The sequence below is a fragment of the Paralichthys olivaceus genome, chromosome 4, assembly GCF_024713975.1.
Source record: "Paralichthys olivaceus isolate ysfri-2021 chromosome 4, ASM2471397v2, whole genome shotgun sequence".
Lineage (NCBI taxonomy): Eukaryota > Metazoa > Chordata > Actinopteri > Pleuronectiformes > Paralichthyidae > Paralichthys > Paralichthys olivaceus.
In genome coordinates, this window is record NC_091096.1 from 23,168,683 (window position 1) to 23,193,525 (window position 24,843).

The 24,843-nt window shown below is 42.9% G+C and overlaps 1 protein-coding gene and 1 long non-coding RNA gene across 7 annotated transcripts in view; one reads left to right on the forward strand and one right to left on the reverse strand.

Moving 5' to 3' along the window:
* Positions 1–24,843, forward strand: part of cux2b (cut-like homeobox 2b) — an 84,422-nt gene that overhangs the window by 53,594 nt on the left and 5,985 nt on the right. For 3 of the 6 annotated variants that reach the window (XM_020094061.2, XM_020094063.2, XM_020094064.2), the window contains exons 4-17: positions 2,371–2,449; positions 12,330–12,470; positions 13,337–13,496; positions 14,129–14,205; positions 14,432–14,501; positions 17,654–17,702; positions 18,425–18,520; positions 19,730–19,921; positions 20,043–20,101; positions 20,191–20,239; positions 20,371–20,470; positions 20,697–21,326; positions 22,833–22,934; positions 23,128–23,966. In XM_020094061.2, the coding sequence (XP_019949620.2) occupies positions 2,371–2,449; positions 12,330–12,470; positions 13,337–13,496; positions 14,129–14,205; positions 14,432–14,501; positions 17,654–17,702; positions 18,425–18,520; positions 19,730–19,921; positions 20,043–20,101; positions 20,191–20,239; positions 20,371–20,470; positions 20,697–21,326; positions 22,833–22,934; positions 23,128–23,966 (2,643 nt within the window). Of the gene's footprint in view, positions 1–2,370; positions 2,450–12,329; positions 12,471–12,785; positions 12,943–13,336; positions 13,497–14,128; positions 14,206–14,431; positions 14,502–17,653; positions 17,703–18,424; positions 18,521–19,729; positions 19,922–20,042; positions 20,102–20,190; positions 20,240–20,370; positions 20,471–20,696; positions 21,327–22,832; positions 22,935–23,127; positions 23,967–24,843 lie in introns of those variants that run through there. The other 3 variants (XM_020094062.2, XM_020094065.2, XM_069524295.1) reach the window with 2 other exon arrangements.
* On the reverse strand, positions 9,707–11,562 carry LOC138407514 (uncharacterized). Its single transcript, XR_011240949.1, has 2 exons — positions 10,512–11,562; positions 9,707–9,905 (listed from the first exon to the last, which is right to left on the reverse strand). It is a non-coding gene; the product is annotated as an uncharacterized lncRNA (long non-coding RNA).

Here is a 24,843-nt window from a genome sequence, read left to right on the forward strand (position 1 = left end):
GCGGCATGAAGAGTTATGGAGGAGCGTTAACAGGTTTCCTTTGTCTTTCTCTTGCTACTCTGCCCTAGGCTTTACTTCTGCTTGTAAAATCAACCTGCGGCCAAGCCCATTCCCTCGGCAGCCATATCCTTTATCACAAAACGGGTGAAAACAAAGAATGCGCTGTGAGCCAGAGCCGGGGCCAGAGCCATATCTCGCAGCCAAAAGACGAGAAGAGATTTACCAGTTGTAGTTCTTCCTCGAGCTGTACCTGTCTGTCCAACAGCCCTATCCTCTCTTGTCTTTTAGTATGAGACATGTGCTGGGCTGGAGGTGGATTAGCATGGAGATGAAGATGACTCTCTGATCAGCCCATATTATGCACGACACCTCAGAGTGCTTCGACGATAGCAAGGGTGGGTTATGAGGGGGGGGGGCTATACGCATAGCGGCCGCTAACATGAGAAGGCATCAGGCAGGCGTGTGATTGATGTCTCAGCTAGCGTCTGTAGGCAGGTTAATGGTGTGATTGTGGAGGTAATCTCCGTGTTCTCTCGTTAAAGGATGATGGAGGGCCAGGAGACCCCGTGTGTCTCTGGAAAATGGAGCCCAAGCTGTTGCCTTCACAGGATCCCAGCCTTTTTACATATGCAGTTGGTATCCCACGTTTGATGTATGCACTTCAGAGGGAGCCAGGCCAGCAGAGCACACTGTCAGTGAAGAGCTGATGACTATAGCGGTGGGTTCAGCCACCCCGCTGTAGTGGCCATGTAGTTCAGGTGTAAACTCATGTTAGTAATAGTTTGTCTCGGTGCCACAAAATGCTGTCGGAGGTTTGCTTGTTGTCACGTCGAGCAGCAGAGGTTTGGCTGGAAAGGAGCCCTGGGTGACCAAATTACTGCTATTCACAGTGAAAAGGAAGCACACATAAAAACAGTGGGTATGAAACAAACCAGAGCTGAACCAACACCAGTTGTTGATGTACTCATAACCCACACATAGAGCTGTTTATGGGACCAGCGTGCTTCACACATTTTCACTATTTGTAGACCAACATGGCAACATTAACGTCATGTGCTGGAAGGAGAGGGGAGGCAAGTGGGCATGCGGGTGGTTGGAGGTTGGCGGGCTGGGAGTGGGGGGCTTAAATTTGGGTATATATGAGTGAAACAACAGCATAGTGTAGCAGGGAGCTGGCTGAGAGCTGCAGACTATTGCATCTGTATTGATTGGGCTCCAGCCTTTTCCATTTTCCATGAACTCCTCTGAGCTGCTCCAAGTGGGAGTGATGGGGGGATTTGCTTGATCTTTATGATATTTCTTTAAACATGATGGTGTCGTTATGCTTCCCCCGGGGAAGACGCCAGCCAGCCATTTCCAGTAAATCAAAGGCTCTCTGTCCCTCGCTGTTTTCCACACACCTTATTTATAACCCCACTGAACACCCCCAACACACCACCTCCACAACCACCACCACCATTCACATGAGGGTTTTCTGCCTTTGCAAAATGAATATTTTTCAAGTGTAGTCATACCGTTGAGGAGCAGCTCGGCTCAGCAGCACCACGCACTCGACCCTCCGTTGTGGAGTCAATCGAGCCGATCTGACAGAGGCTGTAATCAACAGTGACAGAACTGACATAGACAATAGATGACAATAATTTGAATTCCGTCTGCTTTTGGACTGGGGAGGGGGCTTTTGAGCCTGATTTTGTGTTGCGGGGCAGAGGATGTCGAGAGGTAGCCGGGGTACGTCCTCTGACTATACAAACAGGCCCAAGGTCTTAGCAGGAGCTGGGCGCAGGATAACCCACATACCCACTAGCGCAGGTGCCCTCTCCATGGGGCCAGGTGGTGGCTAATTCGCTTTCTTTGTCCCTCCTAATGAATCGTTAATTGGTTTGCATCACCCACTGAGCTGAGGATAGCAGGTGCCGCGTGCTGCTGATGATGGAGGCCACTGTCACTGGCGAGCCTCCCCGCTCACGCCGGTACCTACATTTAACAGGCCAAATGTCACGTCGCAACATGCAGCAGCTTGGCGCTTAAACGGGAAGGTTATCGTCATAGTTTACGTCATGTTTCTGTAGTGGTCAATATGGAAACAGCTATTGCATTGGCTGGTCTACAAGCAAGGGAGTATGCTGTATGTCTCTGTAACACATACAGGAGTGTTTGCTTCATTTATTGGCAGGATGCTGTGAGGTTGACCTTTGCTCTTGTTACTATTGATTCAGTGTTTGCTATTTAAGATTTTAAGAATTTTCTGCTCTGTTTAAAAGCGTCAATTTAATAACTGAGGTGTAAAATATGATGTGCATTGTGAGTTATGAAAAATGTCAGAGTTATATTAGTCAGTGTTTACCTTAACGTTGTCTCCTCCCCCTGCAGGTGGTTGCTCTGAACAAGCGCAGTAAGGAGGCAGAGTCTGCGTTCCTTGGAATCTACAAACAGCTTATCGAGGCCCCAGGTGAGTCTCCCACTAAGACTAGAGATGTGCATCTCCACAAACAAGAGCGGCACCATAAACACCACACGCACACACATTATGTGGTTTTTTTATATATATATGAGGCAACACACAAAAGTTAGCTCCTTGCCATAGATGGATATGGTGCAACAGCACATGGATATAAGATACATAAAACCCTATACCCTGTGGCTCTTATCTATTTTTCAAAGTATGTGCTCTCAGAGTGGTTTCCAAAACTCTGCATGAGGCCACTTCAAAACCCAGCACTGGTCCTTGAGTGTAGCCTGGCTGAGGAGTGAACATATCCTTGAGGAGCACTGCTGTTGATTGTGGAGGGCCAATTAAAATCCCAACTGAAGTCTGGCTTCGTGTGGAACGCAGGCCTGATGAGGCCAATGGGGGGAAAAGGGAGAGAGAGGGGGCAAAGACAGCAAGTCACAGCGGCGGGAAGACATATTGTGTGTTTATTCAGTTGTTATTTCAGTGCCAGGGCAGATGTACTGTATTGCTCTTTGTTGCGGGAGACGGCAGCAAAACGCAGCCCAATCTCAGTCTAGATCAGAGAAACACTTGTGGCAGGAGTAGAGAATGCTGTTTACAGATTCAATGAATACAAGATAAAAGTCTGCATCAGAGAAACAGCGACGGCAGCAACTGACTTTTAAAGGTCTCCATTTTTCCTTGAAGTCCCCTGCTTGATATTGCACCCCCACATACACACACACAAAGACGCACACACTTTGAATGGAGTTATTTCCGTGATAAAAAATGTCGTTCTTTGAAGATGTTTTCAGTTTGATTTTCTGACCTATACCTTTTATATCCAGACTTTTAATTCAAGCCCCGGAGCATCTTGTGGGAAATATTTTGTCACAAACCAATCTCAAGTAGAAGACTGAGCCAACTAAGAGTTGTTATGTTAAAGAACAAAGACTTAATAAAAAGAAAGGCCAATGTCACCCATTATCAACTCTTAAGAGAGAAAAAACTGCAGTAGCTTTTGTTTTCAGTGTGCTTGCTTTTTTCCTCCTACCTGTCTTATACAGTGAATATGAATTCACACAGTCTAAGAGTGGTCAATATATTGAGCAAACAGGAGTCGACTTTCCTGTGTCAGGTTACATCAGGTGATGTAGCACTGCCAGCCTGCTACGTTCATTTGCCTCTACCTTAACAAAGGAGTCTGTTTCACTGTATCATACAAAGTGAAGCTGATTGTTATAAAACAAATTAAGTCAATTACTCTGTTAAGTTAAGTAACTTTTTTAATAAAGTAATATCATTACGTTATTAATTACTTATCAGAACAGGAATTTGCATTAACCATAGGTTACTAGTTATATGTAAACATCTCTTAAAACTTTTCCAATCTTCTTCTGAGCTGTTTTCAGACATGCACTGAAATCCGAGCATAAGAACACAAATTTGAGTCAGTTGCATTTTCTGGAACTTTTCCTGACAGGCCGTTAGTAAAATGTCTAGAAAACGCCTCTAACAAATGACAGAAGTAAAATTAAATAAAACAAAAAAAAAAACTAAATGTATCAGGGTGAAAAAGAGGTGCCTTTCATGCAGAGGACACAAAGGAAGATGTCAAATTGGGAAGAGCTGTTAGTGATTATGGGCCATCAACAACAAGTTTAGCCATGCTGACTGCTGGCAGCTCTTCAGATTCTGGAGTCCAGAGCATGTGAAGCTACAGTGTTACCAGCTCTCTAACCCTCTCTTAACAAAATCTGCTGGTTCCTATATATATATATATATATATATAAGAGGATATAAGCTGAGAAAACACAACATATGGAGAGTGTATTCTTCCTCTTTTGGCTGAGGCCAGCTGCCTCTTTACATCTCTAGCTGCTGCGCCAAGCCAACAATCTGTAGGGCGAAGTGGGCAACTGCCCAGGACAACCCCAAGAACAAAAACAAATTAACTGACAAAAAAAAGTTAATGTTGTTACAGAATAGAAGTATCAGCAGGTTTCTGGGCCTTTGGGCAAACACTCAAGTTGCTTCTGTGTGCTCTGGATTTAATGGGAACATGTAATCAAGAGAGTGGTAAGTGGGGACTCAAGAGCAACAGGTTAATCTGGGTAAGCAGTCTCTCCACTAAACAAGAGACTCTTAAACACCCCCAAGTATTGGAGCATACCTGGGCTAAGTAACTGAGCTGGTCCAGGCTGCTGGTGGTAGTATAATTCTGTTGGGAATGTCTTCTTGACACACTTAATTAACACCAATCAATCATGGTTTGAAGGCCACAGTAATCTTGCTGACCATGTTCATCCCTTTATAGCCACAGTTTACCAACTTCTAATGGCTGCCTCCAACAGGATATTGCTCCATGTCACAAAGAAACTGGTTTCACAAACATCTTAGTGAACTTCAGTGGCCTCCCCAGTCGCCAGATCTGAATCCAGTACAAAACTTTTGGGATGTGGTAGAAGGGGAGATTGGCAGAATGCATGTGCAGCTGACAAATCTGCAGAAATGATGTGATGCTGTTATGTCAACATGGAGCAGAATCTCAAGGGAAGATTTCTTATATCTTGGTGAATCCATGCCAAGATGAGCTGAGACGGTTTAGGGAGCAAATGAAGGAACTACCCAGTAAAGTTCTTGATGAGTGTATGTCCCAACAGAAAGTGTCAGGTTTCCTTTTGCCATCTCTCACCGGCACTGACTCAAATGTTCGATTAAACATTCCAAGTAAAAGAGGAATCATGTCTGGATGATTCAATGCCAGTGAATTCATTTATATAGCACCAAATCCTTACAGTACTTACTATCAAACTAAGATTGACTGGGGTCATTGATGAGAGACGTTGAGAGATTCTTGTCTTAAAGGGAGGGTTGGTAAGTTGTTTCTGAAGCACTTTTTATTTTATTAGTTTAAATCATGTTCCCGTCCCAATAGCCATCAATAAATTAAGACGTCTGGTCCTCATAGGACTGTAATAAACACAACCAATCATATCATTTGGAATGAATCACATGATTGGCTGGTGTACCTGTCTGTCACTAAACGTCCTGCCTGGCTGTGTGCACCCTGCCTGTGATCTCACTGCTCATGACCGGAGTCATACACTGCTGAAGCAGAGACGATTGCCATAGCAGGGCCTGTATTGTAGCTTTGATGAGAGGGCTGATGGGAGGGGTTAGGATGTGTGGGTTGCTCTTTCTCATAGTCTGCTCTTGCTAGCTTTTCCACGATTACCAACCGTAGCTTTAAATCATTTCTTGTTATTCAAGTCAGCAGTTTTACCAGCCAAGTCACCTCAACAAGACTCCACGATCACCAAATCTAACACAGTAATCATTGTAAAAGACAAATATAAACCGTAGACTCATCCCATCATTGCCAGACATCCTCCCCGACTTAAACGCCCGCAGCCAACCAGGAGTCAGAGCAATGAGAGTATTTGTTTGTCAGGCCCTTGCAGAATCTGCCATCTGTGAGGTAGGACCTACAGTATCCTGTGCCTGTTTGTCACTGTACATCTTGCTGCTAGTGTCCAAGGTCACAACTCCCCCCCACTCTCTCGCCTGCCCACCCCTTGCTAGAATGGATGACTCCAGGTACGCCGGAGGACAGTCATTTGGCTGTGGCCCCACTTCATTTCTCTCTGCCCCTCAAACACAACAGTGAGCTTTCCCACCGTTCCCCCAACAAACGCTACAGCTCATGTATTTTTAATCTTTTGACAGATGCAATTATTCTTTACACGCCGTGCTCGTTAATCTTAATGCAGTTATTACTATTCATTGCAGGAAGTTTTTCCTTTCTATTATTTCATTTGAAAGTGCCTGTGTGTGTGTGTGTGTGTGTGTGCGTGTACGTGCACGTGCACACGCTCATTTGTGTTGCGACACTAAGGCTGTGGGTCCAATCAGAGCAGGCCAACGACAGAATTAATGAATGCAAGAGGTGAAGCAGGAAAGGAGGGGGAGGGACACGCGGCGGCAGCTCAATATGTGACCTGTTGTATCTGGCTATCATTAACATCTGGTCACATATCAGTTATCCACTTTGCTCTGCCTACTATTGAATACGAATATCATATCTGTTACAATTGAGAGATTCCAGTATGATAATGTTACGCTTAAGATCGTGCTCCTGCTCAATGGCAACTTGAATGCAACAGTAAACTCAGAACAGAAATAACTTCTTGATGCAAGTGATTGAAGTGTTTTTTTTCCTCTCTTCTTTTCCCCTTTTATGAGGCCCCTAAGCCAACATGTCAATCCACCAGAGTGTTTCATTAGCGTATATTTTGATTTGCCTGTGACATCTCCCCATGCTGTGTACTGTAACTCCTACCCAATCTGAATCTTGAAAGAGGTCTGTTAACAGCATTTCCCTAACAATGTTTATATCACCTCCGCACGGTTTTGATCAGTGCAGATAAACACGTCCTGATCACTGAATGCTGAAAAACAGTGGCAGCTTCTGCCCAAATTCACCGGTTTTCCCAGAGATGCACCTTACTTCCCCCCTTATCTTTTTTCTACCTCTCCTTCCAGCCGCCGTCTCGCTCTTCTCTGCTGGAGTGTGTGCGAGTGTGTGTGAGCGAGCGAGAGTGGCGTTTGAACGTCTGCGTTTGTTGCCACCTCTGTGAGAGCAGCGAGGCCCTGTCGCCAGGGGCGTAGCCCTGAGACTGATGCTCCAGGTGTTTGCTCTTCCTCGCCTCCTCTCAGTACACACACTCATCCCTCAGGATCCACCTCGCTCTTTCTCTCCTTTAGAACACGGTCCCTTTTATCTGAGCGTGGAGCTCACTGAGAGTTTGTGAAGATTCTGATCTGAATACACCTCTAAGTGTGTGTGTGAGTGTGTGCGCACCAAGCCTAAGGCATGTCTGAGGTGTTAGTCTATATGTGTGTGCGCTCGCTGAAAATATTATGACAACAGTGCTTGCGTGTGGTGACCACTGGTACTGCAGAGCAAGCACAATTACAAGCAGCTTTTTGTCACATTAAGTCACGTGTCTTCTTGTGTCATGAGATGGTTGTAAGTGCCTCACATATTCACATCAGATGTTTCCCTCGGCTATAAGATTATCTGAACAGGACACTCTGACCTTAGTAATTCACAGTCATTCAGATGCATAAAGAATAGCTGTCCTTTTTCAACCCTCCATATACATAAGCAAGCACCATCAAGAGAGGCCTGCAAGGCACAGCGAGCTGGCTTTATTGTAATTGTGCAGCTAAGTACCTTCAGTCAGGATGAGAGCAAACGAGGAGTGTTGTGTGCGTTTGTGGCAGTCTGTCGGAAAATAAGGGCGTATAAAATGTGATGGAAAATGAAAGCTCTCTGGGCGGGACGAGATTATGCACAAGTGATTAATAAGAGCAGTAATAAACAAAGGCCCAGGAGATGTTTGAGGTGCTTAATAATGCATTATGTTCATAAAAGAGCCGGGCCTCTCCAACTGATCCCCGTGGAGTAGGAGACCCCAGAGGGACCATGGGAGAGTGTGCTCTTAAAAGACAGAAGCTGTGAGCGTGTGTGGAGGAATGTGTGTGTGTGTGTGTGTGTGTGTGTGTGTGTGCGCACGCGTGTGTTTGAACCACGGGATTAAAAACTAAAGACAATATACTGGAATATTTGATGATGATAATTGATAGTGATTTGTCTTACATGTAACACATGTAAGAATGGCAGACTGGTTGTTTTATTTTTGTATAATTTCAGGTGTAGTTTGGTTTGAATGTCTTCATCACTACTTTGTTTGCCCCAGCATCTCATGTTAATTTTAAATACTTTCTATCTGCGGCTCCACTCTTTGTTCCGAGCTTTAAAACGACTCAGTATTGATGTCATTCCTTCTCCGTCCTTCAGTCTGTCACGCAAAGACATGCAACAGCAATGAAAAAGAGCAGGTTAAGAAGTTTGTTTTGTTCGCACACAAAAGCTGCTGCTTCCCACATTCATTTCATTTTTTCGTCATTCCACCCATCTTTTTATTTTAGTATCTTCTCACTCTATCTGCCACATCAAAGCAAAGTGAGACTTGAGTTTGCTACCTGAATATCAAATGCGCCTTGGTTTAAAATCCACCACAAACAGAAAAGTCATGTTTATGAATTTGTTCCAAGCAGTCTCTCTGTGTTTTTTTTCTTCCAAACGAATCCTTGACTGGTGGAAGAAAAGAGGGAGCAATTTATCCTACATACCTTGTATCACTTACATTGTCTGTGAAGGTGAAAGTAAAGTGTTCTTTCAACCTAGTTTTGGTCCTTGACAACAATATTACAGCAGTGTTACTGTTTGTTGCAGCAGCGGAGGAGCATGTTTATGGACCTTGAAGTCCACTCAGAGGAAAAAAAACAAGACTGTTTTGAATGAAAAGAAAAAAACCTTGGAGCACAGCCTTGTAAATTAATTTGTTCGTGTTGTATGATGGGAACACAGCTGGCCTCATTAACATGCGCACAACAAATAATTATAGCTTTTTTTTCTCTCTTCAGCCAGCCAATGCTTGGCTAATGGGCTTGCTGGGTTAATTATGTCAGAGCGTAATTACACAGGGCCCAGGGAGACATAATGGTGCACCCTGCTGCGCCCACACCGCCTAATGATGGTGTATCGCTGACAGGGCCAAGACGGACCGCCCCGACACACCTGCTTGTCTTGGCGCGCACTACCCTGGTCCACCCTTACCCACCTAGACACACATCCTGAACCTGTGCACCGTCCTCCACTGTGCCACCCGCGGTCCCCCGAGCCGATCCAGGCTTCTGACAGGTTTTGGCTCCAGCTCACCCAGACAGAGTAACTGCCTCCCGCTTTGAGATGTGCAATATCACAGAAACAGCAACGCAGTGACCACAAGGAAGCAGCTACAGGGTGGCAGCCTCATTATCCCTCAGCCCAAGTGATGAAACTCAATATCAATGCAGCTGAGACTCTGCGAAAACCTTTAAAAGCCATGCTTAACTTTTATTAGCTATTAGCAAGTTAGAGTTCATCATAAGATGGATCTTATTTTTTGTAGTTTCGCACAGCATGCTTTACCAAACATCTCCCCCACTTTAAATTCATCCAGTTTCCATATATACAGTCTGTGATCAGTCCTTTGACTTATAGATCACCATAGATATTAGATATAAAAAAAATGTATTATCCTTTTTTTTTTAAATACTTCTTTTAAAAACAAAAGGAGGATGAAATTTAAGCATCATGAATATAAAATATATATGAAAATGTCAACAAAATTCTAACTTGACATGACAGAATTTTTTAATTCATATATTTCAATAAAATGTGTGTACTAATTTTTCAAAATACAGTATAATCTAGTCTCCTCCCATGGAGAACAGCACCAAGTAATTTCAAAGTCATTTGTGATCCTGGAACATGGTGACATTGCTAAAAACAGTTGCAACGGAAGCAAGCAACACAGACAGACACTGGCCCAGGTTGTAAAAATCCCCAGGTTAGACAAATCTGGAAGAGAAAACAAAGGTGAAGAGTAAATTTAGTCCCTAAACTGTGTCAGTCGTTAACATCCAGCACAGTTTTCAGACTCCCTGCTTCTGTCCTGTTTTCTGTGCAATGTGGAATTATAATAAAGACATTTCAGATGTGATGATATGCTTTTCACTGCTGCTTCCACATGCATTTGTTGCAAAGTGAAAATAAACAGTCGGCCTGTTTTCAACCCATCAAATTTGACTTTGTTGTAGCGATTGTCACACCTTCTCAGACCTCAGTACTCTGGCGAGTATGATCTTATGATGGCAGAAATTATGGAAATGGTAAAAAAAAAAAAGACTTTGAGGTTGTAATAAACAAGAATTATTCTTTAACGGCCAACAGCTTCTTATTTTGAGTGAACAGATACGTTTATGATTCCACAACGAGAGCAGGGCCCGCGTTTTGCCCGAAATGATGATGATGTATTAAATGTCCTGTGATTTATTAGCTTAAACGAGCTGCTGTTGCCCAATCAGTTATCATGACCTCAGAGCAGGCATCCAATCATCTGTAATTAAGATAAGGGATGAATTAAAAACTGAAGCGTTTATTTGCACCAGGAGTGATGTGACTCACTCGACGTACATAATGCCTCGTCAGCCGTGTTATACTTCTTGATTAACAGGAGTGTGAGCGGTCGGGTCGGAGTTGAATTCCTTGTCCATTCCAGGTTTCATTTGGCGGATGCGGCATCAAAGCTGCGATAAAACAGAAAAAGAATAGGTGCTCCTTATTAGCTACATCAAATAGCTCTATTTTCCAAAGTTATCCTCAGTCTTTGTGGACTCTCCGTCAGTAACTGTAGATCCCGGGGCCTTGGAGAGCATCCCTGCTGCTCTTCTTTGATGGGGGTTAAATTTGTGTACTGTCTTAAGTTATATCCCTTCACTTTAAATTTGACTTGACTTTACTCCCCTGCCACTGATTGATAATCCTGGCTTGTCCATGTGTGAGAGATCCCTTACTATAATCTCTGTCCTTTGATCATTAAAAGTTGAAAGGATATATGGGAAAGAGGCTGATAAAGTGATTTCTGTGACAGTGGGTCGATGGAATAGCAGTGCTTTAAGTCATCCTGTTTGTCTTAGAAGAGCTGTGCTCTTAATAGTGATGTCCCTTGTGACTGATGCAATATCTCCGCAGTTGGTGTAACAATGAATGCCGACAATGCTCGACTGTAAACGGGCCTGGGAAAAATAGCTCAATCAATTAAATGGCCCAAAATGTTTTGTCTGATGAAAATGCAGATATGGCGAGCTGCAATGCACGGCCAGGATTTCAACAAATTGCACTTTGCAGAAGTTTTGGCTCTCTGATGAGCGTTTATTTTTGTGGCCTGTCGCCTCCGAGTTTGCATTCTCTCAGTGACATCTGGCAAAGTATAAACGTCTGTGGCTCCAACTTCTTATGAAAAGCCACTTCAGTCAGTGCCCATACTGAAGAAGGGATCCAATTGGGTTCCACACAGAAGTCTAAGATGAGTGGATGAAAGCTGTGGGAGAAAAGTTTGTGCAGCAAAGCAGCGATTTTCCTCCTCTTTAAGAGTTTTGAAGGGCTGCGTGTGTGTTAGTGTGTGTGTGCGCGCGTGTGGCTCTACATCTTGCCTCCCCCCTTGTCAAGGAGCTCCCCTGAGCTTCCCTCTCTGTGCTTTGGCACTAGAAGTCACCTCCTTTGGTGTTCAGCAGGCAGGTACACAACAGGAGCAGCTCTCTCTCTCTGAGCTGTTGAACTTTTCGGGAGGGGAAGAAAGGGAAGGGGAAGATTAAAAACAGCCCTGTGATGTGGAGTGCCGAGCTGCCTCCTGAGAATTCCTGGCATAATAATTTAAATGATCAAATGATACAGAGGAGACTTGTTAGCTGAGAAACAGCCTCCTAGTTGGCCCCATGGGCCCGGTGCTGCCGCGCATGCATTGCAAAACAGCTCCTCTGTTGTGTTAAAGAATCCCGCTTTTTTTTTTTTTGCTCCCTTTTCAGGAGCAGACTTTTTCTACACTTTGCCTAGGTGTATACTCGGGACTCAAGACTGTGTCACATATTCACGGCAGTCCTTTTGTCTTCGTTCTCATTCATCAGCATGTGAGCAGACTCATTAGATTAGATTTCCGTACATGTGAAGGGTCGGAACAGCACTCGTGTCATTCGGTCCAGCCTGTGAAATTTTCAAAGGAGCCTGAGTGTGGAAAGTCTAAGAGTCACTCTTTGGAAACAAGTCTCAGCGGAATAGTCTGCCTCTGTTGAAACTGCGATGCAGAAAACTCTGTAAAGTGCTTTACAGGCAGTGCACACAGTAAAACAGCTATTTTGCTTTTTTTGAAAAGTAGGAGTGTCTGGATATCATGTGGATCTTAGTAGTTTTTTTTCCTCAGAGATCTGTTTGTGTCTGTTTTCACAGATCCAGCTCCTGTGCTGGAGGCCTCACACACCCTGGAGGAAAGGCTGCAGCAGCTTCAGAGCTTGGCCCCAGACAGCGAGGCCCTGGTACGAGAGATCAGCGGGCACTGGAAGAAACACTTGGAGTGCCTTGAAAAGACAGGTCAGGTCAAAATCGTATACACATTCAAGAGCAATGCTACTTACATGCTAATGTTTTACTAATGCAGACCTGAAGTTGCTGCGACTACTATATGTCTGGCAGTGCTTAGTTAATATGAATACCTGTGTGGAAAACAAAGTCACCTTATAATGACTATTTGAAATAAATTGATTATTTCCTGGTTATCATCTGAACACCCTAGTGCAGAGGTCATTAATAGCTATCCAGACCCGTACCCATAACTGATAAATCATTGATTAATTAATTTCTGTTTTAACTGCTGCAGCATTTCCATCCTTTATGGCACTGGTTTAAGGGCCCAGGAAACCACAGGCCAATTGCATCTCTTATAAATCATCTCACGTGATGCACACACCTAATCCAAATCTGCACATTTTGATAAACATTGTGGACACAGCTGGTGGACAGATCTGACAGACTGATCTAGGGAAGGAAGAATAGATGACGACAAGTGAGTCAGAGAAAAAAAAAAAAAAAAAGTTTTCAAATTTGTATTTATTTATTTTTCTAAACTGAAGCACTTCATTTTAAGATGCACAAATTCAAAAAAGCTTCCTGTTATGCACATTTATTTTTCCCTCCAGCTCAATGTGAAGAATGACAATAAACATTGTTAAAATATTATCTCTCTATCTCTATTATCTTTCTTTGACTTGACAGTCAGTTGTTGATGACACACAGATGATACATCGACATTTTCAATATACATTGCACTGAATCATAACGCTATTGAGACCTTATGATATTCCAGACCTTTGCTGGAGGAACTTTCTCCGCCTCTGAACTTTAATTGAACAGCTCTGCTCTAGTTGTTAAACTCACACAAGCCCCTTCCTGCCACGCAGAACACACAGAGGATGATCCTGTAGTGTCAGGGGCAGCAGTGGCAGGAGAGGCCCCAGAATCCAGCTCTCCAGCCTCCCTGATGACCCCCAACAGTACACCAGTTCCCGGGGCCCCAGGATCCCCACAGCCGAACTACCAGGACCAAGCTGAGGACCGAGGGTGAGAACTAGTGAAATTTAGGTTTATATATTCTTTAAAGAGATAATCCTCCTTAAACACCTGTGCTACACAGTTTCTTATTTCTATTAGACATGCAAGATTATCAAGGATCCAACCTAAATATCTTAAATCATTTTCCAATACATAGTTGTTGTTATACTTATGCTAATTTAAGCGACAATATTGACATTTTTTCACATTATTATAAAACTGATCTCAGTTACACATAGCATCTCTCTTCTGTCTGTCCTGGGAGAGGGATCCCTCACATGTAGCTCTCTCTGAGGTTTCTACGTTTTTCCTGTTGTTAAAAGGGTTTTTTGATCGTTTTCCTCACTCTTGTTGAGGGTTAAGAACAGAGGATGTCACACCTTGTTAAGCCCTATGAGACAAATTGTGGTTCATGAATATGGTCCATACAAATAAAATTTGATTTTGATTTAAGGCCCCAACACATAATACACATTTTTCTTATTTTATTGTGTAAACTTTGCCACACTTGTTATTTCTAGGTGGGAGGATGTTTGGATTGATGGATGTTTTAATATCTGTTATAAGACATGAAGTCATATTGTAGTATTAAATGTGTGGCCATGATGTAGTGCAGGGAACTGACTGAGTTTCTTTCACAGGGAGGGGGAGAGCGCTGACGTTCGTTCAGCTGACAGACTGTCAGAGGCCGATGAGAAGATCAAGGTTCTGCATTCATGTGAGTGGTTTAAACACTGGCACATACCGTCACTGTTTAATATCAACCTATTAAAGAGCCAGCATGTGTATAATTGCAGTCTGGTGCCCCCTGCTGAAACACTGCTGCTTTGTTTACATAAATATAAGAGACAACACTAATTGGTTGAATCAGTAATGTATCTTAAAGGTCAGAGTTCGTGCGTGTGTTATTTTTAAAGTTAATATTCCCCATGTTTGTGTCTCAGCAGCTTTGAACACTGCACAGACAGAGCTGCTGGACCTGCGGTGTAAATACAATGAGGAGATGACAAAGAAGTAAGGCACTATTTGAGATTTTTTAATTTTGCATTTATTTTACCACACATTCCTGTTAAACTTCTATATTTTTATACCCCTTTCAGAGTACTGCATATTCCGTGGTGGTGCAACTACCCAAACATTTTACTAAAGTAAAAGTACAAATAAATATGTACCACATTATACCAAATATTTAAGTACCGGATTAACTTTTCTACTTGAGTAAATGTAAGGTAGTACTTGCTTTTAAATATACTTACTAAATGTACTTGCCGATTGTAGCCTTATTCCCTAATGCAACAGTCTACCACATCAATTTGTCTGAGGCTCCACGGTGATGTGTCTGCTGCTGCAGGTGTGCTTTGTTCCCTCTTCACTCTGACTTACTCACTTTTAAATATATAAAAAACAACGTGAACATGAAACACAATGCATTGTGGAGTAGATAGTACGGATGTGTAGTGGAGTAAAAGTGAAAAGTACCTAAAAATAAATCTACTTAAGTACATGTGACATTGTATATATGATATATGAAACATTTACTATCAGTAAAGAAGTAAATGTAACCACTGCTTTTATTATACCTCTTTTAAAGTACTTGTGTATACCCCTTCTATATTTTCAAACTTGTAAATGCCCTCGTTTCGTGTTGTTAAGCACTTGAAATGCACATCTTAGCTCTTCAGGTGCTGAAGCCGCTTTATTTTTCCCACATAAACTCATGTCCAGTGTAGAGCTGAGGAATGCCATTGTAAAGGCAGCGAGTGAGAGTGACTCAGCCACTAATGCAGGTCGATGAGAGAGGTCTGTGTTTGCCTTCACCGGCAGCTAGGCCTTGACAGCCCTCAAGAAGAATTGCTCCATTTAAAGATTGCTTCAGAAAACACTCTACCTTGTCCTGGTCTTTGAGCGCAATGTATCCACCGCACGCCTGAAATGAATCTGAGCTTGTATGAAGGATGTCGATAGACATTCAAAGCAAACACTCCTTTGTTTGGGTTGTGCTCCAGAGCACAGTCAGCCGCCGCTAATGGATTTTCCTCCCAGGCTTAATCCATGGCACAATTGAACTGATGTTTCTAGACCCACTGCCATCCATTTTGTTGGGTTGGACACATTTTTAGTTCGGTCCCACCTCTTGCGTGCGGCAGCAGCTTTGAAAAGACCATCCCCGCTTTGTGTGTGTGCCATGCTGATCACATTCTTCTGGACTGACAGTAGCACCTCTGACCCCAGAGCTCCAGCTGTCCCCGACCCTGAGCCTCTGAACACTGGGCTCGCCTCTATTACTCTCACTGACTGTTTCCTCGGTGTTGATAAGAAAGACTATTTGTCTGCTTCGGCTTGAGCAGCTGAGCAGGTAATCAATACAAAACATTTTCCGTACTGCACAAGTTCATTAAACGTGGAGCTGACACCTGTTAGCGTTTGCTGTCAGCGGGGCGCCATATATCCTGGCCTTATTGATAGGACCGGGGCACGAGCAAGACCCTCTGAAACCAGGGCCGCGCCACACAACACTGATGAGATGAGTCTCACTGATTCCATGTTTCACTGTAGATGTATTGGAGGGCTGAGTTTCACTAGTGTTTTGAGTCGGATGTGAGACAGTGGGAGCGGTTAGATGTAAACATGAAAGAGCTCGAATGTTTGGATGAATGTCGCCAATTTAATGTGAATGGGGGAAAAAAAAAGGGTAATCCATTCTTTGAACATTTTTTTTCTTTTGGTGAAAAGGACTACTGTGTCCTGAAACTTGAAAAAAACCCCATGTGCATATTTAAATCAATCACAACATCCTCGTTAATTCAACCTTATCTACCTTTTGAAAATCAGGTCCCATGTGTGCAAAATGAAACTGTTGAACTTCAAACAAACCTCATGAATAATCCCGCTGAGTTCCTGTTTAAATTAGTCTGATTGTGGAATGTATGGAGGCAAGTTGGAGTTCAACCTGCGAAGAGTTCTGAGGAGACAAATCAGTCTCTCGACCAATGAGTGGACGGCTGTTTGAGCAGGTGTGTAGCTGCAAGTAAAGATGAAGAGATCATGTTATTGGTTCAGGAATCTGGGATAATGACCCGGGGAGCTTCCATGCACCTTTACACACACGTCACATGTTGAGCGTGTTAAAGCCTGATTTCCATATTTGTTACGTACTAGAATCTTTCTCATATCTCAATTGGGGAATAAAACTAATTATACAATTACAATTTTTTATGTGTAAAATAATACAAAATATTTAAAAAAAATAATAATTTTGGAAATATTGCAATTTTGCTTACACTGCAGGAATGTTGACTCTCGACCTCTTCTTTTCTTTCCTCTAATTCTGTGTTAATTTTCAGTTTTTGTTCAGACCTAGAGAGGTGTGTTAGTGGTGTTAGTTTTTTATGTGTTACACTGAGAGATTTTTTATAATAGTCATCCTCCCATATCTGATATAAATGTGGTATAAAAAGCTCACAGTGTGATGTGTATGTGTGAGATTATGGATTGTCTGGCTGAGAGCAGTCTACAAGGACATGTCTGACACATAAGGCTGGAACAATTCTGAATTCAAGACCCAAACCCTGATTCAAACCTCCACAATCTCTCCATACAGCGATACCTCAACCCCTGCTGCAGGTGCAGGCTGTTGAGCTGTCATTACTTTACTAATGTAACATAACACGTGTTTCTTTTTGAAAATAACGTGCTAATGATAATGATAAACACTCTGCACAGCAAATCTTTTTTTTAGCAATTTATAAATGTATGTTATTGTGTGTGCACAGATCACAGGTGGCTATGTCAGTGTTCTTGCATGTTTTGGTGGCTGCTGTAGAGCTACAATCAGAGTTGTGTTATCTATCACTGATCTATGTACAACACAGGCATTATTGTTATCACATTAATTGTGACATATTTGCTTTTTCCTTAAATCTGTCGTCATAGGTGTTTACTCTCACTGCTGCTAGTTTGGTTCAAATACTAAATTATAATTATACTTATTTTGTTATTAATTATAATTATTTATTTATTTATTTAAGAACTTATTTTTGTATAATTAACAAGATGTTTAGTAATAATTGGGCTTGTGTTTTTTTCCAGGTGTGTTTGCTTCTCATTGGAGAGTGAGAATATCTCCTCAGTAATCCTGTCTCTCTGTCTTGATGTCTGTGTTCCAGGGCAGGGGAGGTTGATGCCATCGTGGCGAATCTTGAGAAAGCAAACCAGGTGAGTACCGTCATCTTCTGCTCCTCTCTGATTGAGATGCTCCTTCGTTGAGGTAATCACTCCTGTAATCAAGCCCTGGCTTTAATTAGACACTCTCCGTCCTGCCCCCCCCTCCTTCCTGTACCCCCCTCTTTCCTCCCCCTTACACCTCCCCTCCCCTGAGTGTGTGTGATTAGCGAGTATAAACTTGATCCCCCGTCGGTGGGCACGCTATGGCAGCACGGCTCCACTCAGCAGAGAACAGGAGACTACCGTGCGCGATTGATGCCGGAGCGCTGAACGCCAGGGTTCTTAGTTATCTCATTGCCTTGATTGCTTCCTATCCTGGTGATACCTCTTCTCTTCTGCTCCTTTCTTCCCCGTCTGCTTCTCTCTCTCTCACACACGCAGTCTCTTTCTCACTCTGCTGCTCTCTGCCAGCAGCTCCTAGATAAATGTTCTCAAAACGAATCATTAATTAGCAGACTGGGTGTGACAGAGCAGGTAAACAGTTTGGGGAATAAAGTGGGCCGACTAAGCAGCACCCTCAGCAAAATAAACCAGTGGCTGCACTTGTCTGCTCTGGCCCCTGCTCTGTTTTTGCTCAGCTCTAAAAATCTCAGAGCAAGGGCGCCCACTTTGATTTATGTACAGGATATGCTCTCACCTTGATCATCTCATTAGCCAATTGATGTGGCTGCTGTATGAGAACTGTAACACTGTGATTCTATGTCTGTGCACAGAGAGCAGAAATGGCTCAGAGGGAAGTGGAGAGGCTAAAGGAGCAGTTAGCCAGTGCCACTAAAGGGAACTGCCATCCAGCAGAGGGCACTAGCAGGGTAAGGATAATGTGACACAATGTGGGAAACATTTACTTTTAAGCAAGTGTGATAATAAAGTTTTTTTTTTTCATATAAAGTTACCTTCCACTCTTCCATTATTACTACTTTGTACTTGAGGCGAATACTATACATTTTACTATACTTTACACATACATCAATGTCACAATATAACACAGTGAAATAGTTCCCAGGTCCAACATAAACATTCTGCTTACTTTTTGCATCATATTATAATGTTTATATAAAACTAGAACAGGGCTCGGACAGTGCATACTTCCTCAAAGTCTAATGCACTATCTCGCCATGTTAAATAAAGAAAATATATCTTGGATCTGCTCCAGAATGTAATGGGTTCTCTTTGAGCCATGCACCAATATCTCCACAAAATGTAATGGAAATCAGTTCAGTAGTTTTTGATTATTCCTGCTGAAAAACAGACAAACAACAAACATAATTAATTGTAATTATTATTATTTTTAACACAATCCTACCTTCATTTAAGTAAAGGATCCCCTAATTGTTTTAATGTTTTCATTTATTTTATTTTTCTTTATCATTATAATTATTATTGTTTGCCATGTTTTGTGAAGCACTTTGTAACCTTGTTTAGATAAGTGCTATATAATTAAAGTTATTATTATTTTAAGATGTGTTTTTGGCAACTTCTAGCATGCTAAGTCAACACTGTGTTTGCTGACACTGTGATGTTTCTTCGAAACTTAGAATTAAACATAATAAGATCAATTCTATGATGTTCTATTTTCCATTTTGACAGGACTTGGACTTATCCAGTCTTTGTGTTTCTGTTTTCATCAAAGCAAAAACAAGCTTAATCACACAAGGCCTTAAAATATTTTCATGGCATTTTCACACTGTGACTAGCACATCTAAATTAGGACAGACAGACAATTTTTCTGCACAAACCTGTGCTTAGAGCTGTCAAATGGTTTTAAATTGGTTTCGAAATATTGTCTGATACCTCATTATCACAATCAATCACATGAAAAATCTAGTGTTAATTGTTACTTCATCATCATCTCTGCTAAAGTTGAATCATCCCACTTTCCACCTGTCTGTATAACATGAGCACTGCAGAGGTTGTGATTCACTGCCTGTCCTCATTTTCTCTCCTCCTCACTCCCTTCATCATATTTCTTTCTTCTCCCCCTCACACCTCCCATCACATCTCCTCTCTCGCCCTGTCAGGAGAAGAATGAGAAGGGCGAAGTATTGCCCTCGCAGCTGGAGGCCACCCTGCTGGCTAAAGACCGCGAAATCCTCTGTCTCCTTGAAAACATTCAGCGGCTGCAGTTCACGCTGCAGGAAGTTCAGGAGACATCAGCCAATCAGATCCTGGAGCTGGAACGCCAGCTGGCCTATAAGACAGAAGCTATTGAGGTGAGCGGCTCCGACACATGAGAAGCAGCAGAACATGACGGATGCTCCCTCAGTCTTCAGTGGTTCTGATAAATTGTATTAATATAAATGAATGAAGAATTTCTTCTTTTTTCCTTTTCAGAGATTAGAAGCTAAACTGCAATCCCAGCTGGACTATGAAGAGATTAAAACTGAACTCAGGTGATCATTTGGTGTAGACAGAACGTATTCGTAATAATGTAAATTTAAATTTAAAAAACCTGAACTCTGCATGTTGTGTCTGTCCATAGTATCCTTAAGGTAATGAAGCTGGCTTCAGCAAACGGCGGCTCATCTCAGGTACACATCCTCCTGCACCCAGCAGTTTTAAACAGACAACAGAATATCTGGATCTCTAAAGCTTCTGTAATACATTCATTAAAAATTAACATCTTTTGTTTGTGTGTTTGTTAATTTGTTTGTGTGTATAGGAGTCCGCCAAGGCTGCAGAGGCTCTTCTGCTGGATAAAGAGGCCTTTCTTCCATCTCACAAGTATCTGGTGGAGAAGGCTCGAATTCTGCACAGCAATGGTAAAATGAATGTCGCTCGTGTTTAATATTCTTTTCTATAACTACTAGTTTAAGTACTGTATCCCTCTTGGGGTTTCAAGAGGAAAAGAGTTTTGACAAACTCCCAATAGTTCACTGAGTGCTTGACGCTGGCTCAGTTGATTTCTTGAGTGAATGTTTTTCAGACTTAAACTTCCTCACATGAACTGAGCAGGCTAGACAATGACAACGTGCTTTCTGTCACCAGATGATGACCAGTCCGACGATGCAGGAAGGGAGACGGGTAGACCGCCTGGCTCCCACTCGTCCTCCTCTCAGGTGGACGGCCGTGGCTCCCCTAGCCCCGGCCCCCCCACCCTGGACGGCTCCTCCTCCAGCCACGATCTCCCCCGTCCCTTCTCTGTGTCACCATGCTCCGGGGACAGACAGTCAGGAGACCACATCCTCCACAAGCAGCTCCTTTCCCCACATTTTAAAAAGGAGGGCCTCATGGCTTTTCCCACGGCCCTCTATGCAGCAAAAGTCGCCCTCATGTCAGCGTCTCAAGGGTCTGCAGCGGCAGGTAGTGTTGACGCCGGCCTGCCCAGCGACCATTCAGAAAGCGGCAGCTCGACGGCGGGAGATGAGGACCAACTGGACACGGCAGAGATTGCCTTCCAGGTGAAGGAGCAGCTGCTCAAGCATAACATTGGCCAGCGTGTTTTTGGCCACTATGTGCTGGGCCTCTCCCAGGGCTCGGTCAGTGAGATCCTCGCAAGACCCAAACCCTGGAGGAAGCTAACTGTGAAAGGCAAAGAACCTTTCATTAAGATGAAGCAGTTCCTCTCTGATGAACAGAACATCCTGGCACTTAGGACCATCCAGGTCCGACAGAGAGGTGAGTGGAGATCACAGTGACGGGGGGGGCGTATTGTGAAAATTTAGTTTTTTTTTATCACATGAGTCGGTTTCTCTACACAAAACACAAATGAAACACATACGCCAATGCATTGTGGCCTCTTTGGCTCACCACACAAACCAACCAAAGCCTAGCCCCTTGGCCGTGATTGGCCAAACTAAAAAGAGTAACCATAGGGCTTCCATCCTAAATGTTGTCCCTCGCTCGCTGCGGCATATTCACATTCACAATCTGTTTATAGAGATTATGAGGGAACTAACTAGGAATGTGTTTCTGTAGTTATGGCCACTTGCAACACTTATCCACAGCTTTACAGCAAAATACCAATAAGAGAAGTAGCATGAGATATGAAAGTTACTCAGATTTTAAACAAGTCACCTTCCTCACCATATTTTCTAATCCTCTGGCTTGGAATTGATAGTGGGTGTGAATTAACTGTCTGAAACCTCATCCATATTGATCCACTGCATTCATCTCCAATGACAGTTAAAGAATAAGGCTGGCGATGTTTAATATTTTCATGAAAAGATCAAAACCAACCAATGAGCTTAACAGCCTTTGTGGTCAAAGCCTGATCTATCACTCAATTAATACAGTCTGAACCACAGATAGCAGAGAACTGGCTCGAATCATCACAGAGATCCATTAGATAAAAACATAGATTTTTCTGCGAAAACTGAGAAAATATTTAAACATTGCATTTCATGGATCAAAAGTGATTATATATTTCTTGGTGTAATAAGCATGACAGTGAGTGTATCACTTTCCCTTTATATCATTAATTTAGCTTTCCCTTTAATGTATCTATAAGCAGACCTCCATAATGTATAATGGTTTTGATTACTTGTCATAGTGTGAGGCCACAGTTTTGTTGTTTTTCTTTTTTGTTATCAACATAAAAACTATTCTCTGAATCGTTAATTCAAAATTTATTTTGTTGCAGTATGAATTCCCCACTGTTTTAGGAAATGTACTCTTTGTTAAACATGAATTAATACATTTAAGTATTAATTAATTAGTCATAAGCCAATAGTCATCGAAAAACAAAAATATTAAAATACTATAATAGATCCCTCACCCTTGTGTTTGTCAAATAAAGGTTTAGATAACCTGGTTAATCGGGTGTCAATGTATTTGCCCAAGCTACTGAAAAAGGAACTAGGTTGTTCTAAAAAAGGTCTTTTGAAGATGCTCTTGGACCTGTGTACGTTTAAACCTTCTAATCTACTTGGACCTCATCCTTGACTTCTTCGCAGCTTCCTCTGCCATGTTACTTTTAAACTTTGTTTTCTCCCTAGATTCACAGCTTTTGAAAGTTGAGCTTCCCGTATACTGCAACCTCAGACAGCACGCGCTCAAAGGCAGCCATTGATCTACCAGTCAAAAGCAAAGCCTTGGAACTGCTCTCTGATCAACCATCCCACTCACCCCCCTCCTCTCTCCTCTCGCTCTATCTCTATCTCTTTCTGTTACCCTCTGTGGCAGGGAGCATCACTCCGCGCATCCGAACTCCTGAAACTGGGTCAGACGACGCCATTAGGAATATCCTGGAGCAGGCCAAGAAGGAGATCCAGTCCCAGAGGGGAGGTGAGGATGGAGCTGCAAGTCATAAGTCAAAGCTTAAAGCCATATTGATTGATTTCTTTTTTTTAAATTGAGAGTGATGTTGACTATTTTATTTAAACATTTGATCTATTACTCTACTCACTTTATAATGCATATAAAGTGGAAAGATATTTTAGTGTGCATCAGTGTCAACATGTGGCTCTCTCTTGTTCAGGTGATGGCAAGTCATCTCTGAACAGCTCATCAGGCAGAAGCAGTAATGGAGCTGGCAGCGGCTCTGATGAAACCATAAAGAGCATCTTAGAACAGGCCAGGAGGGAGATGGAGGCCCAGCAGCATGTGCTGATGGAGATGGAGGCCTGTGGGAGGGCCTCGACTGCCAGTTCAGGAGCACAGGTGGAACGTCTAGGGCCCCCAGAGCGCTCCAGGGGCCTGCCGTTACCCATCTCCATCAAACAGGAGGAAGGGGGCTGTGTAACCGTGTGCATGGCTAACCCCATCAGCAGCCCGCAGACCCCTCTCAGTGTGCTCTCCCCCGCCGCCTTCGTCCAGAACATCATCCGCAAAGTCAAGTCAGAGATCGGTGAAGTAGGCACCTACTTCGATCAGCACTGGTCACAAGAGCGGGGGCCGATGGGGCTAGTCGGAGGAGGTAGCTCTCGGCCCTTCAATTCTGTCTCTCCTTCCTTGTCTTCCTCCTCCTCTGGGCCCTCTGCGTTGCCTCGGCCGTGGCCACGTCTGGAGAACGGCGAGTGTCTCCCCAACAGCGAGGAGGCCTCTGCTGCTGAGGACGACCTGGGGCTCAGTCGGCCGGTGGAGGTTAAGGTGGAGTCGGACACATCAGTGAGCGGCGAGTCCCCAGGACCTGGCCCTGGGCGCCTATCCTACTACCCAGCATACATCCCCCGAGCCCTCAAGCCGACCGTGCCGCCGCTGACTCCAGAGCAGTATGAGATGTACATGTATCGAGAGGTGGACACCATTGAGCTGACTAGGCAGGTGAAGGAGAAGCTGGCGAAGAACGGCATCTGTCAGAGGATCTTTGGTGAAAAGGTCAGATGTCGCTCCGTCATATTAAATCTTGCAGTATTTCCTTACAGTGAGAAATAAGAGTGAAGAGGACACTGATGCACTTTATGTTAATAATTGTGATATGCAGTTAGGAATAAACTGAATATGGATACTTTTTCATGGGTGTTTGAATATACAATTCAGTTCTCTTCTCAAAGAGAAGCCACAGATGCAAAGCATTTTCCATCTTCTTTTTCAAGCATTATCCTATATGTGGTTTCAGATCTTCAGACAACATGAAATACTATACTAAGGTAATCTAAGTAAGATTTTTTGCAGATTTACAGATTTATATCAATAAATAAAGTCAACAAACACTGTAATCCTCTATATGAAAAATGTATTGGCTCTTCTGAACCTAATAACAGCAGCCCAGAGCTTCTTATAATTTGATAATAATTGATAATAATTGTCACATCACTGTAAAATAATTTTATGTTTCTTATTATTGAAAGATACATTTGTAGGTTTTCAGGCACAAGCTGCCTCAGTCCTGCTGCTGCAACTCTGTTGAGTTCAATGCATTTTAAATCTTTCTTTTGTGGTTTGGATCATTGTCTTGTAGCAGAACACGTCTCATGGGAAAATGACTGGATCCATCTCTTTTAGAATTGTTTGTCACAAAGCAGAGGTCATGTTTCCTATTATTAGTTGTATAATAAATCCCTATGACCAAAGACTGTTGAACTGTTGGTATGATGATCACATCACAGTTTATTCAGGTACAGATCTACACAAGTATCCCAGCCCTATAGAAAATGCTTTTAGACCCCAATATTGTATTTGCTTTAAACAGAACATTATTCTCAAACTTCCGGGTGTTTTTCTGTGAATACGAATGAGCAGCTATTCTTGAAAA